Source organism: Protopterus annectens, chromosome 2.part1 (assembly GCF_019279795.1).
Source record: "Protopterus annectens isolate FY-2018-M chromosome 2.part1, PAN1.0, whole genome shotgun sequence".
NCBI classification, from domain to species: Eukaryota; Metazoa; Chordata; order Ceratodontiformes; family Protopteridae; genus Protopterus; species Protopterus annectens.
Window position 1 is genome coordinate 865,639,890 of NC_056729.1, and position 14,120 is coordinate 865,654,009.

Consider the following 14,120-nt stretch of genomic DNA (forward strand, 5'->3'; position numbering starts at 1 on the left):
GCTGGATGTTTTATGAACATTTATCTGAACTCTGCTGATTGTATTGAAGAACATATAAATGGACCATGGAAAGATTTCTACAATCTTATAGTTCAGGGACTATCTCTGAAGCCACTGACTTCACTGCAACTGTGACTAAATGATGAAAAAAATTGTGCAGTATTTAGGGTGGGTTATACTGTGATGAATCGGACTGCATCATAGCAATGTCATAGCAATCATCCCAATTTCTTTTCCTTAGTTTGGATAAGGTTGATGTTTTGGAAACATATAAATCTGTGTGACTTAGCTGCCTGATAGGAAACAAGAAATGTGGATTGTAAATTTTAGGCTTTATACTCCCTGGTTTAGATGAAATGTATAATTTTCTATTTCACAAGATTCTTTCATATGTTCTTACTAATACATTTTTGTACATGCTTCAGATGATGAGGATTGGTAGACCAGCATCTAATGTGACTACATTTTTCTGTAGTCTCCCCCTTTTTCAATGATGCAATCATTACTCCTTAGTGTATATTTTTTATAATTACTTTCTTGGAATAAAATGTCTTTTGAAGTTAGATCCTTACCATGTTTAACAAACTTCAAGAAAGACCAAAACACACTTGTTTGAAGAAGCTGTGTGCATGTGCTGTAGAGACCATAGTAAGTTACATCACTTCATCCTACAAAACATTTCAACCAGCAGATGAAACTCCAGTCAAGACATTTATATATAAAGTAATCCATGCTGTTACCTGTGTAATCTATATTATAGCTGTTTCAACATTGTATGGATGATGTGTATATTGTCTAAACACAGCTATCTGCATGGCTTGTTGCAAACAACTTATATGTAGTTTTGTTTAAGTTGCTCACTTAGCCCAGGTTGTGACTGAAAGGACAGTAGACCAACCGACTTACCTGCTCAACAGATGTCCCCCCCAGCATTGCTAAATCTGTTTTTCCCTGTGGGTGTTTGCCTTTTATGCCACTTGATGGCACTGATGACTTCACAGTGGGATGCAGGGATTTCACCTGTACAGTAAGTTTATTGCTATTTATTGTATTGACCTCATGGCTGCAACTAGACAATTAGAATACATTTTTGGCCGATTTTTATAGACTTAAACTTGCTGTAAATGACGTGTCTGTGCAAGTCTCCTTTCTAGATAGACCTTAATCTGGAGTAGGTCACTTGCATTGAGGGCAAGTCTTTTGGAACCTGACTCTTTGTACCAGGTATTAATAGTTATTCTGTATATTTCTGTATTTAATGATTTAGTTTTCACTGTCCTTGTTCGCATACTTATTTTTCAATGATTGTCCATAATTTGCATTCAGTATTTGGGGTATCATCATTTATATTTGACATTTTGTTATATAAAATATTTATATAGTTATTATAAACGCATTTCATTTAGCTGTTTTTTTTTTTTTTTTTTTTTCTTTTTGCCCCAAGATAAACAACATGAATATGCCCACTGCAGTTGACTAATGACTTGGCTTTTATAATTAGTCATTTATTAACTGCTTTTTATAATTAGTGTTTCATTAACAACTTTTATCTCTTATTAACCTTTATGGTGTTTTTGTGTTCCATTTATTCATATCCTGGTCCATTGTGGACATATTCATGTTTTATGTTGGCCAGTCTTACCACTTGCTTGTGCTACAGATGTACTAATGGGAAAAGCATCTTCCCAATCCTGTACAGTAGACACAATTATGACTGTTACTTGTTATGTTGGAAAAAACTTGAGTAGTCTAACCCATTTTAAAGGTTGCATAAAATGTTTCTAAATTTGTTCCTAGTACTGTTAGTATACTTTCCATGCTCACTGTTATCTGCAACTCATTTAATGGCATTAGATGCGATTTGGTATATATTGGTTATACATTCTTTGTGGATAAATGTGTCAGGGCTTGAGCACTGGCACCATAGAAGTTACTGTATGTTTTTTTGTTTGTGGATTCCCAACATGAAGTAGTTGTCTTCATTTGATCTTCAACCTGTGGGTTGCGGATCCGTATCGGATCTGAATCAGCCGCATATCCAGCATCTGATCCGAGCTCAAAGCTTCTCATCTTACCCATAATGCCATGGTCTCCTTCCTCCCTTCAGATCTTGTTTGCCACTTGTAAAGTTCGCATCGTGGTCTGTGCTTTCTGCTTTGTGATTGTGGTAAGTAGTTTTTGGGGTTTTATCTCTCTCTGTCTCTTTCTCTTTCTCTCTCTCTTTCTCTCTCTATAATTCTCTCCCTACTTTCTACCTCCCCTCCACGTAGTCATCGGTTAAAAAAATATATATTTTCTCTACTTTCTTTACTTTTCTGTAGCATGTGAGGTGAGTGTGAGTGTGCTGGGCCTGCCTTGGGAACATGGCTGAAACTCCCAAGCCAGGATTCAGAAAGTGAGCAGAGTGTGGCCATAAGCTCTCCCCAGCTAGTGGCCACACTGTGTGTGTCTGGGGACGGCCCATTTACAGACCTCCTGTTCGATCTATGCTAGGTTTAATCCCAGGACACTGAAGGATAGGAGGGATAAGTTAATCCTAAAGGGCATCCTTCCCTCTTCCATGCCCCCAGCTTCAGCTTCTTCCTCCTCCTCAGCCTCTGGGACTGAAACTCCCGCCAAAAGGCCCGGGGAAGGGGAGAAATTGAAAAAGAAGAGGCCGAGAAAGTGGTCTCCAGATCACTCTGCTCTGGCCGACGGTCTGCCTAAATCTAGGCCAGCTACCAGACCAGAGTCTCCCTGGCTCCATTCTCCCCAGTTTCCCTCTGAGCCGGAGGAGCCCCGTATGTGTCTCCCATGCAGGCTTCCCCTCACCATCATTCCAGGCCGGTGTCGGTCACCTCCTCCTCCCACTCCACCCGGAGCCTTTGTGAAGCGGAGATGGACAGGATGATGTGGAAATTCATCCGCACCCAGATTCATATGGGAGTCTTACCTGCCACCTCTCCTTCTGGAGCAGGGAGAACACAGTCATTCTTCACCCCAATTATTCCTTTTCTGATCAGACCTTCAATTTCAGAGCCCTTGGATCTGAGGACCCTCAGGGTCAAGGGGTCAGTGCTGATGGTGCCTTGTACCTCGATGCCAGCCACTGCCTTGGCATCAGATTCGAGGGGATGTTGTCGGCTCCAAGTGTGTTGGAGTGCAGTCTTCCCCTTGTTATCTCGGCGCTTAGAGGCTTGGCTCTGGCTCCACTGTTGGGGCAGAGAGGGATGGCTCCTACTGTCTTTTTTTCTCAGGATGTCTGTTCCCCTTCGGCTTTTGATGTGGTGGAGAGGGTTCTCTCAGTTTCATAGAGACCCTTGACCATCTCTTCCTTGGACTCTGCCCTGACTCCCTCCATTTTGGGTATGGTTCCGGCCATCCTGCCATGTCAGGGACAACCTGCTGCCATTTAACCTCAGGAAGCTTCCGCTTGGGTGCAGCAGGACATTAGCGTGTCTTCCCCAGAGATGCTCACTGAGGAGGTCCCTCGCAAACAAAAGGAGGCACTTAGACTCCCCTCCAGAGTCACTCACCGAAGACCACAATTTGGAGGAAGGGGAAGGTTCCTCCCGGCCACCCCCCCCCACGAGAATGTCTCCTTCGCAGACATCATGGAACTACTTTGCCGGGGGGGGGGTGCTGACCCATTACTGGACCTGATGACATCTCTGGTGTGGAAGGAACCAGACACGGTGCAGCCCATCCCAAAGTACCTGGATAAAGTTCTAAACCCCTCCCCCCGTCAGATAGGACACACTGGAACAAGGGGTCCCTGGTTGATGCTATGGTGGTGGCAGCTGCCACTAAAAATAAGCTTGCTCAGGAGAGCTCTATGGTTCATCCTCCCAACCAAGAGTCAAGGGCGATGGATCGATTTGGGAAGCGTGTTTATTTCAGCAACTTTTTCTGTAAGAGTGCTGAATTACATGGCACATGTGATTTGGCTGCAGCGAGACCCAGTGAAGAAAATCGCTGAGTCAAGAGTCCATGTCGGTGGAGAACAAGAAGTTTTCCACTCGTATGGCCACTCTAAATGCAGTAGCAAATACTTGTATGAGTCACCTCTCCCATGCTACCCAGGGAGCCGCTAGAGCGGCTGGTACAGACATTGCCATCAGGCCACATGCCTGGCTCCAGCTCTGTCAGTTCTCAGAACATTTTAAGACGTTGTTCACCAATGCCTCGTACGACGGTTCCTCCCTGTTTGGAAAGTCAGTACGAGAGACTTTGGTTCAGAGTGAGAAGGACGGGAAGACTCTGTCTGCCATTGGAATTCGCTTCTCCACCCCTCAGCGATCCTTTTATAGGAATCAGTGAAGGAATAAGAAGATGTGGTTCCGGAATTCTCAGATTTTTCCTCAAGACACTCAGGACTCACCTTTCCCTGGGGGTGGAGGGAGATGAGATAGACATCACCAGAGAGGCAGAGGGAGTCCGAGAAGTTATGGGTCTCGAGAACCTTACTTGGATAGACCCGCGCAGCAACCCTGAAGGGTTGCTTGACTGCTTGTTTCTGGAGGCAGTCGGGGGCCAGTTATTGCTACACCTAACAGAGTGGGAGTCCATCACAACAGATCATTGGGTGTTGCAGATGGGTATTCAGTCCTATTCCTCAAACCACCCCTACCACTGAAACACCACCCAGAGGTCCCACCCACGCACAGGAAGGATGCAGCACTGGAAATGGCAAAGCTGCTAGAAAATTGGCTTCTCGCTGCCCCTTCCAGGCATCAACTCTGTCGAGTGAGGGATTAATTTCTACTACTAGCCCAGAGGTTAGGCATTACCATCAATCTCATCAAATCATCTCTGGCACCAGTTCAGACCTTAGACTTCATGGGGCTCGGTTAGACACGATTCAGACAAGAGTTTTCCTTACTCCAGACAGGATACACAATCTGAAGCTACACGTTCTTCAAGTTCTTCAAACTCTCTCTCTGACGGCAGAAGTGGTACTGTGGGTGTTTTGGGTTCATTGTGGCCATGAACAATATTTTACTCTTGGCGTGCCTCCACATGTGAATCCTTCAGTGGACCCTTTCATACAATGGTCTCTGTTTGATCTTCCATTGTCTCACCTAGTTTGAATCTCTCGAGTGTGCAAGGACTCTCTTCGTTGTGGATTCTTTCACTAGATCTGGTTCTGGGACATCCCTTTTCCCCATCATTTCCCAAGGCCACGGTAACTATGGATGCCTCCCAGATAGGGTGGGGGGAGGGCATTGCTCAGGAAGGAGAGTTCAATGCATGTGGTCCCCCTACGAGACCAGTTTGTATTGCATATCAATGACCTGGAGATAAGGGCGGTGTTTCTCGCGTTGCAGGCTGTCCATACCCATCTTCCCTCAGGAACGATTACAGACAGACAATATGTCGGTCTGGTACATCAACAAATGCGGAAACCAGATCTTACCCCCTTTGTTGCAAAGCCATGAGAGTGTGGGAATGGACAATCTCCACCACATGTTTTCTGGTGGCAACGCACATTCCAGGATGGTCCAACATTCTAGCAGACAGACTAATCAGATCTGTCCTGATGCCATATGCATAGTCTCGGAACCCTTCAGTAGCGGAACAGATTTTTCACAAGTGGGGTCAGCCTTGCTGCGATCTGTTTGCCTCTCCTTCCAACGTGAAATGCAGTGAGTTCTTCGCTGTAAACCACCCTCAGGGGGAAGCCTCTGGAGATGCTCTGACTTATGCTTGGCCTCTCTGTCTTCTGTATGCTTATCCTCCTCTTCCTTTGATACCAAAATTTCTTCAGAAAGCTCACAGGCTTGGGAGCTTTGTGATCCTCTTTGCCCCATTCCGGCCTCGGCAAGTCTGATTTCCCTCTCTGTAGTCTTATCTGGTGACGTGGATGTTGGATTCAGTTCTGGATTTCTCATCCCTCAGGGATTTCTCATCCAGACCTGGACAGTCTAAAGCTCACTGCTTGGTTGCTCCAGTTCCCATGATTATCAGGACTCCCGGTTTATCTTCTGTTGTCAAACGAATTCTGGTGGCAGCTCATAAGTCTTCTGCCAGGAGGGTATATGATAGCAAATGGAAATGTTTTTCTATATGGGCTTCGCATCGTGCATTGGATCCACTGCTTCAGTTTCTGCAGTGTTGGAATTTTTATTCATCCACAGTCAAAGTTCAACTGGCTGCAATTTTTAACTTTCATGTGGGGGAGAATATGGCTTCCTTGGCATTTTCAAAGCTTTGCAAGACTTTCCGTAAAGATACTTTTCTTCTATGACCCCCCCCCCCACACCCGGTGAAGGATCCTACACTACCATGGGATCTTACATTAGTGCTTCAGGCTTTAGTGTCACCCCCACCCCCCCATTTGAACCTGCAGGTTCAGTGGATCTGCAATTTCTGTCCTGGAAGATGGCATTCTTAGTTGCCATGACTTCTGCCAGGATTCTTAGTTGCCATGACTTCTGCCAGGAGAGTGTCGGAACTTCAAGCCCTATCGGTCAAAGTCCCTTATATGATTTTTCATAAGGACAGGGTGTCTTTGCGCAATAACCCATCTTTTCTTCCCAAAGTAGCTTCAGAGGCCAACAATAATCAGATGATTAATCTCCTGGTCTTCTTTCCAATTTTTCAAAATAAGGGAGAATATAAATTGCACTTGTTGCATGTACACAGACAATTACGTTTCTATTTACACAGGACTAAAGCATTTTGTAAGTCTGACCAACTTTTTGGTTTTCCCTAAAACAGGTTTAGAGTAAGAAACAGTGTCCAACGTTACTATTGTCCATTGGATTTTCCAGTGTATCATTCGAGCGTATTCTGTCAGGGAGGCTTCCCTGCCAGGCCAGGTGAAAGCACACTCTACCAGATCTATGGCTACTTCTGCAGCTTTTTGGTCCAGAGTTCCATTGGACGATGTCTGTTCTGCAGCCACTTGGTCCTCATCTCATATCTTCAATTCTCATTATAAGTTGGACATTGTATCCAGGAACAGGGCATCCTTTGGCTCCGATGTGCATCCTTTGGCTCCGATGTGCTCCAGAATGTCCTTCCATGAGGGCCTCCCAGGTGTTTTAGTAGTTGACTCTGTCCCACAGGTTGAAGATCAAATGAAGACAACTATTTCAGATAAAGATGTTCTGTACTCACCATAATGTTCCATCTGAGTATTTGTTCATTTGTCTTCAACCATCCATCCCTCCTTCCCCCGGCCTTGTCTGAACTGTTTGTTGGCTGTATAAATGTAGAAGGTGGACACCTTCGGAGTGCTCTTGTCCTTCTTTTTTGTTCAGGAATTTTTTTCTGGTAGTGACAAGGTCCTGTTAGGTCCGGTGTGAGTAATAGATTGGACAGCAAACTCGATCTGAAGGGAGCAAGGAGACAAGGGCATTATGGGTAAAGGGACGAGCTTTGAGCTCTGATCAGATGCTGGATATGCGGCCGATTTCTGGATCCGATACAGATCAGTAATCCACAGTTTGAAGACAAATGAACTACTACTCAGCTGGAACGTTATAGTGAGTACATAACTTCTTTTTTATGGGAATTTCTTTCTTTTCAGAGTTGGTGCAGCTGTGGTGTTAGTATATTTAAGTTTGAAGAGTATTAGGGGCTTGCCTCCAACATGGGGGTACAGGGGAGGTTGCCCCTGGAAAAGCATTTTTTATTTATGTTTGTGCTCAGTCCTGTGATTTTTGGTCAAAAGACTGATATTTTTATACTTTTGTCTTTTTCTTGGCCTTTTGTTGTTCAGTGATCTGTACTTTTGCTTTTAGCTGATAAAATCATATATATACTTGCATATGCACAGAGTGAGTGGCATCTTGACCTGTCAAGTCAAGACACGACACGTTAGAGAGCTTTACTCAAATAATGTGCATTTTCACCTTTTATCATTTTCGTTTTACTGCATAAGAAATGTGTATTACAAATATTTGACTTACAATGTGCACCTTCCCTATATCATATATATATATATATATATATATATATATATATATATATACCTTTTCATTTTACTACATAAGAAATGTGTATTACAAATATTTGACTTACAATGTGCACCTTCCCTATATCATATATATATATATATATATATATATATATATATATATATATATATATGTGTGTGTGTGTGTGTGTGTGCAGGTAGTTAGACTGATACACGGATACAGATTTCAGGAGCCATAATGAAGATTCATGTGTAGAAAAAAATGCAAGTGATGTATTTTTTTTGTTTGTAATAAGTCAGTCAACACAAGAATTTGATCAGTTTCTTTAACATTGGTGCATCTTTTTTTAAGTATCAGAAATTACCTAAGCATTAACGTTGTACCTTTGTCATTAAAACTGAAAATAACCAATAATTTTTGATTAATTAGTAAGACAGAATTTGTCGTTGTTAGACTCAGTTGTTACAAATTTGTTCAACGTGTGTTGGTCTGTAGAGTCTTGGCTGCAGCTTCTGGATTTTTACTTAAGTATTTATACACATATCCCTTTAGATATGTTGCAAATTGTAAATATCAGAGGATTAGGTTCCTAATATGCAAGGCTCGAAAGTGACATCACCCACCTGCATTCATTAGTACTCATGCTCATTGTTATAGGGTATATTAAGTATTATACAACGACCACCCATTAATATTCCAAAACATGCACACTGATCAGCATGCATGTTATAAATCAGAGTTATAGTAATGGAGAAAGGTCCGGTTGCCCAGACTTTTTCCATTAGTATAACTCTTTTTATTACAGCAATGTAGAACGCAAGATCTCTGTTGCTGTTTAGACACTGTCTTGCTATGTTAAAGGAGTTTAACATAGTGAGACAGCTGTAAAAAAAAAAGTAACGGAGATCTTCCTATCTCCTTTGCTTTTTTGAAAGGTGTCTCGCTATGTTAAATGGGTTTAACATAGCGAGACAGCTTTAAAAAAAGCAACTGAGAATCTCCATTGCTTTTTTAAAGCTGTCGCGCTATGTTAAACTCCTTTAACATAGCGAGACACTTTGTAAACAGCAACTGAGATCTTGCTTTCTCTGCTTTTTTCAAAACTGTCTTGCTATGTTAAATGGGTTTAACATACTGAGACAGCTTTAAAAAAGCAACGGAGATTCTCCCTTGCTTTTTTTTAAAGCTGTCTCACTATGTTAAACATAGCGAGACAGTTTGTAAAAAGCAACGGAGATCTTGCTTTCTCCATTGCTTTTGCCCACAGCTCTGATGTACTGCATAAGCATACGCATGCGCAGTACATCAGAACTGCCGCAGAATACCAGACAGCTGTGGAAGGGCAGCAAGGAGGCATTATATAATGCCATTATTTAAAAATAATATTTTTTTTTTCTTAAATAATGTCATTGTATAATAGCAATAACCCAATTCTGGGTGTGGGTAATGCTGGATTTACCCACTGTTGTCTTTGTTTGGCCACTCGGGCCTCGCCCTCGTGACCAAACCACACCAACCGTGGGTAAATCCAGCATTATCCATACCCAGGCGTGGGTTATTGCTATAAGATATCCTACCTGAGAAATTGTACTGCTTTGAAGAATATAAGGCAGAGTATTATTTCTGGATGAGTATAGATCTGTTTGTACTCGGTGCAATTTTTATTTGAAATGGTAAATAAAATCATCACATTGTTGGGCATTGTTTTCTGACATTAAAGCAGTTATTCTTATGTTTTTACTGTTTTTTTTCTTTCTAGAGCAAGTTAGCAAGATATAAGCTGCATGGGACTGTTAGAGAAAAGATGTTTTTCGTCTTTTATGAAATGTGGTCCGCTTTCCTTTTCTTCTGTCTACATTCAGTGGCTGCTCAAAGTCAATGTAAAATCGTACAACGGTTTGCTGATTGCAGTCATCTGAAACTCAAAGAAATTCCTTCAGATCTTCCTGTGAACATAACAGAACTCAAAGTCTCCCACAATCAGCTCAAGGCACTGTCTGTAGGGGTCCTGTCCAGATACAGTCAACTTACTCATCTAGATGCAGGCTACAATCTTATTGCCAAGGTGGAGGAGGGACTGTGCACCAGTTTGCCTCTTCTGGAAGTGCTGAACTTGCAACATAATGTAATATACCATCTTACCAATAAATTCTTTCAATTTTGCAGCAATCTAACCGTATTGTTTCTGCAGTATAACAAAATTCCTGCTATCACCAATGATCCTTTTTTAAAGTTACAGGTAAGTAATGTTAAGGAATTTAGATATATTTGTATGTATACATACACAGGATGTGATGCATTGCCTTTTTATAAAGTTATTTATTTTCAAATGTCCAATACTATTGAAAATTTTCCTTAATATTATTGCTGAAAGGAGTTTGCTTATGTTTTAGAGTTTTACATATTGCATCACTTGTGGAATTTATTCATTGTATAGTAAGACATTACTGCAGCTCTTAGTACAAGGCTTACAGGTTCTATACCTTCTACAGCTTCAGAAAAGATGGAAGAAAAACTAGTTAATGAACTAAATTCATGAGCTCCAGAGACATTTTTTTAATCGTTTAATTATTTTAAGAATTTATAACTGTAAAAGCATTTGTTAGTGCTAAATACAACTCACTCCATTTAATTTTTTTGTTAAATGCTGTAAAGTAAACCATGAGCTTTTTTAGAGCCCCTTTTCTCTTGTACTTTGGACTACAATGGAGGGTCAACAAGCTAGTTTTACCAGCCACATAGCACTTGTCTAATGCAGGCTATGTAACAATTGTCTGATGCTCACAGACAATTATTGCTTAGCTTGACAGTCTGTTGTAAGAGATGCAAATACTTAACTAAGTTGGAAGCCACCCTTTTACCATCAAACATATCTTGTGAGCAGCACATACTAACACATCATTCCGCACAAACTCAGTCTAAATTACCATTTGCTGAAGCTGTCAAAAAGTCCCTAGCCCAAGCATCCAATGCCCATTAAGAATAGGACCCAACATAAACTTAGTAAAATAGACATATTATTACAACCACAGCTAAGAGTCACCAAGTGGTAGATTGTCCCAAATCAAGTGCCTTAGTATACTAGACATATTAGTACAACCACAGCTAAGTGTCACCAAGTGGTAGATTGTCCCAAATCAAGTGCCTTAGTACACTGGGCAAACAGTGACTGGTGAATCCGTAGTCAGGTACACTGATTCTGCTGTCATAAGGCTGGACAATAGGGACCCAAGATAGCTAACACTTAAGGACCTTAAAAGAGACAAATATGATTAGGACACAGTGGTGGTCCTTATGGAAGTAAATGGAATGGTGCACAAACCTCTAAGCGATATGCAGAGAGACATGTCAAAGCTCTGTCTTCTCTCTGCATGTCACAAATGCAGGAAGTACGTTGAACAGAATCCTTCCTTCGTAAGAATGATGTCAAACTAGTATTAAATATTTAGGTTTCAACAATTGGCTAAATAGGTGGTGCTGTTCTAGAGTGATCCACTGTATGTCAGTGTGGGATGATATACTTGACAGTCAAAACCGCTTTGCCAGTGATGGATTGCGCCTCTCACTACAAGGCTTCCATATACTATCAAAAGCCATTGCTCCTCCAGTAGTGCCTATTTTTAGGCAAGGTCCAGCTAATGGACCTTTCAGCCTAATTAGTAAAACAAATCAAGCTCAAGACTGGCATACAGGGCATTGTCAGACCCCACTCTGATGGACCTCCTGCATATCCACAAAACAAACCAGTACCAGAATTACCCATTCTAAAGACTTAAACCTTGTCTGTCATATAAATAGGTCCTGCTGGAGAGAGAGAGAGGTATGTATCCCAGCGACTACCCCATCTATGGAACAGGCTTCCCATCCATGTGAAGCAGAGTTATTCCCTAAACCAATTCAAGTGCAACTTGAACAATTGGATGGGAAACCAAAAATTCATCCCTGGTCTGGCACCTCTCTCTCTGATGCAAACGGGTAACCTGTAAATGGTTCATCTCCCAGGCCCATGCTTACACTTTATCAAGAGTATCAGAACTTGTCAGAGATTTGGGATGCATGGCTATGCTTAAAAAGGCCCTTATGGTCGTTAGCTTAGTAAACACCTATGAAGACCACATCATGGTGGTTATGTTCAGAACTAGGAGGCTAAGTGACAGATTACCAGACCTTGAAGCCCTCCTGTATTTGGAGAGCATTCTTATGTATAATGTTACTGAAACTTAGTTTAAATTCGCAAACACTCGCTTTGTACCTGGGTTTTGCGTATATGTACCTGCCTTTGGACCCAGTGGAAACAGTGTTGGCGTATCAAAGTTTTAGAGATCACATTATCTGGAGACATATTCCTGAGAGACTCTAAAACAGAGGAGCAAGTATGAGATCATAGCTAGCTGCAGGACCCATCTACATTCCCTGAAAACCATGTTAGATTCCTAAACATTCTTGATGAGCTTCCTATAAACAGAAACTCCATCATCTTGGAGACTTTACGTGATATGCCTCTCAGCTGTACAGATTTTCGTAGGATGTCCATATTTTTACCTCATATATTTGGTCCTTTTTTTCATTAAATTGCGGTTTTCTGGCAAATCATTAGGAAGTTATTAATGACTGAAGTCAGAAAATAATGAGACATTTGAGTTTCAGACTTCATATCCTTCAGAAAATTCATGCTAACGCAAAACCTGTTATTCTGTCAACTTTCGAAGTATGTCAAGAGCAATATTTAAAATTGTCCCTATTTTGGCCCTTTGTCCCCCCATTTATGGCTTTGTTCAGATTTCTTGCTCTAAGAGATTGAGAGGTATGTTGCCTGATGATTAACTGGGAAATCTGTGTCGCATATATAGGATATCCCCAAAGCTACTTAGACCCATAAACAAAAATTCTTTGAACCATATTGTAAAACAAACCATTCTTGACTTTGTCCTTGCAGACATGGCGTCTGTATGTACTATTCCTGTGGTATTCTCTTCACCACTTGTCTGATCACAAGCTGGTAATCTCCGTTACAATCTCTAAAACTTCAGTTGCAAATGCACTGAATTCAAGGACTTCAAATGTACACATCTTCTAAAATTCTTGGCAGTGTCTTCATATTCACATGTAGCTGTATTACCCAAAATGTTGATGTGACAAGTGTTTATGCGGACAAATTCTTTTTTCACCTGGATGAATTAACTTAGCTTTCCCAATCAGAACAAGAGCAAACCAGCATGGTGGCTCACACGCATAAATAAAATAGTCCGTAAAGAAAAATAACCTAAAGTACATCATAAAATTAAAGTTCCTCAGATCAAAGGTAACATGAAGAAGGTATTAAAGGAACTGCAAAATGCCATCGGGAAAACAAAGGCATCTGATGAACTCAGACTAGCAAGAAAGACAACTACAAATCCTTCTTTATAAGGTGTAATGCTCAACATTACTTAGAACTCATTCAAAATGAAAACACTCACGCAGATACATTGGATATTGCCAACATACTAGCAAATTCAGAACAAACTTCACCCTTAAAACAACTATTCATATCCCACACATGCCTGAATTTCTCTGATCCCCAGTTATTACCACAGAATATTTACTAGAAGTACTCCCTAAAACAAAAAAATGCATTTGTTACCACAGAGCATTTACTAAAAAGTGCTCAAAACAAAAAAAATGCTTCCTCCATGGGCCCATGTAGTATACTTGGCTGCCTAATAAATGGCATTAAACAAGTGCTGGCAGTAATGTATTCAACTTTAGCTTAGCAACATGCTTTGATTCCGCAGGTAAAGCACATATGATGTTGCCTTTTCTCTTGTGTGGCTGTACTGCAGAATTGCAGAACTATCTCTCTGAGTCTCAAATGCAAAGCCATGGAACATATCATAACAGACTTAAGATTTTTGATAGCTTAATTATCATACTTGACCCCCAGCCGTTTAGCTTTAAGGGTAGATTATGTCTGATGAATCTGGTACCCTTCTTCATGATGGTGACACAGGCAATGGGCAGCTGGCATGTTGCCCATGTAATGTGGTTTGACCCTACCAAGCCATTTGATACTGTTGCTCATATTGACATAATAAACAACCTAAATGCACTCAAAATTGACCCTTATTTAGTTAGATGGATTGCAGTTTAGCTGAGTGAAAGTGCTCACACAGACACCACACTGTGAAGGGTGGTGGGTGTTTTGTCAGAGGGCATACATATGACTGTGAAGTTCCT

The 14,120-nt window shown here is 41.3% G+C and overlaps 1 protein-coding gene across 1 annotated transcript in view; it reads left to right on the forward strand.

Moving 5' to 3' along the window:
* The window catches only part of TLR3 (toll like receptor 3), a 309,450-nt gene that overhangs the window by 79,904 nt on the left and 215,426 nt on the right, over window positions 1-14,120 (forward strand). Inside the window, exon 2 of the mRNA XM_044062513.1 lies at window positions 9,664-10,143. Within this exon, the coding sequence (XP_043918448.1) occupies window positions 9,709-10,143 (435 nt within the window). The 5' untranslated portion in view covers window positions 9,664-9,708. The remainder of the gene's footprint in view (window positions 1-9,663; window positions 10,144-14,120) is intronic.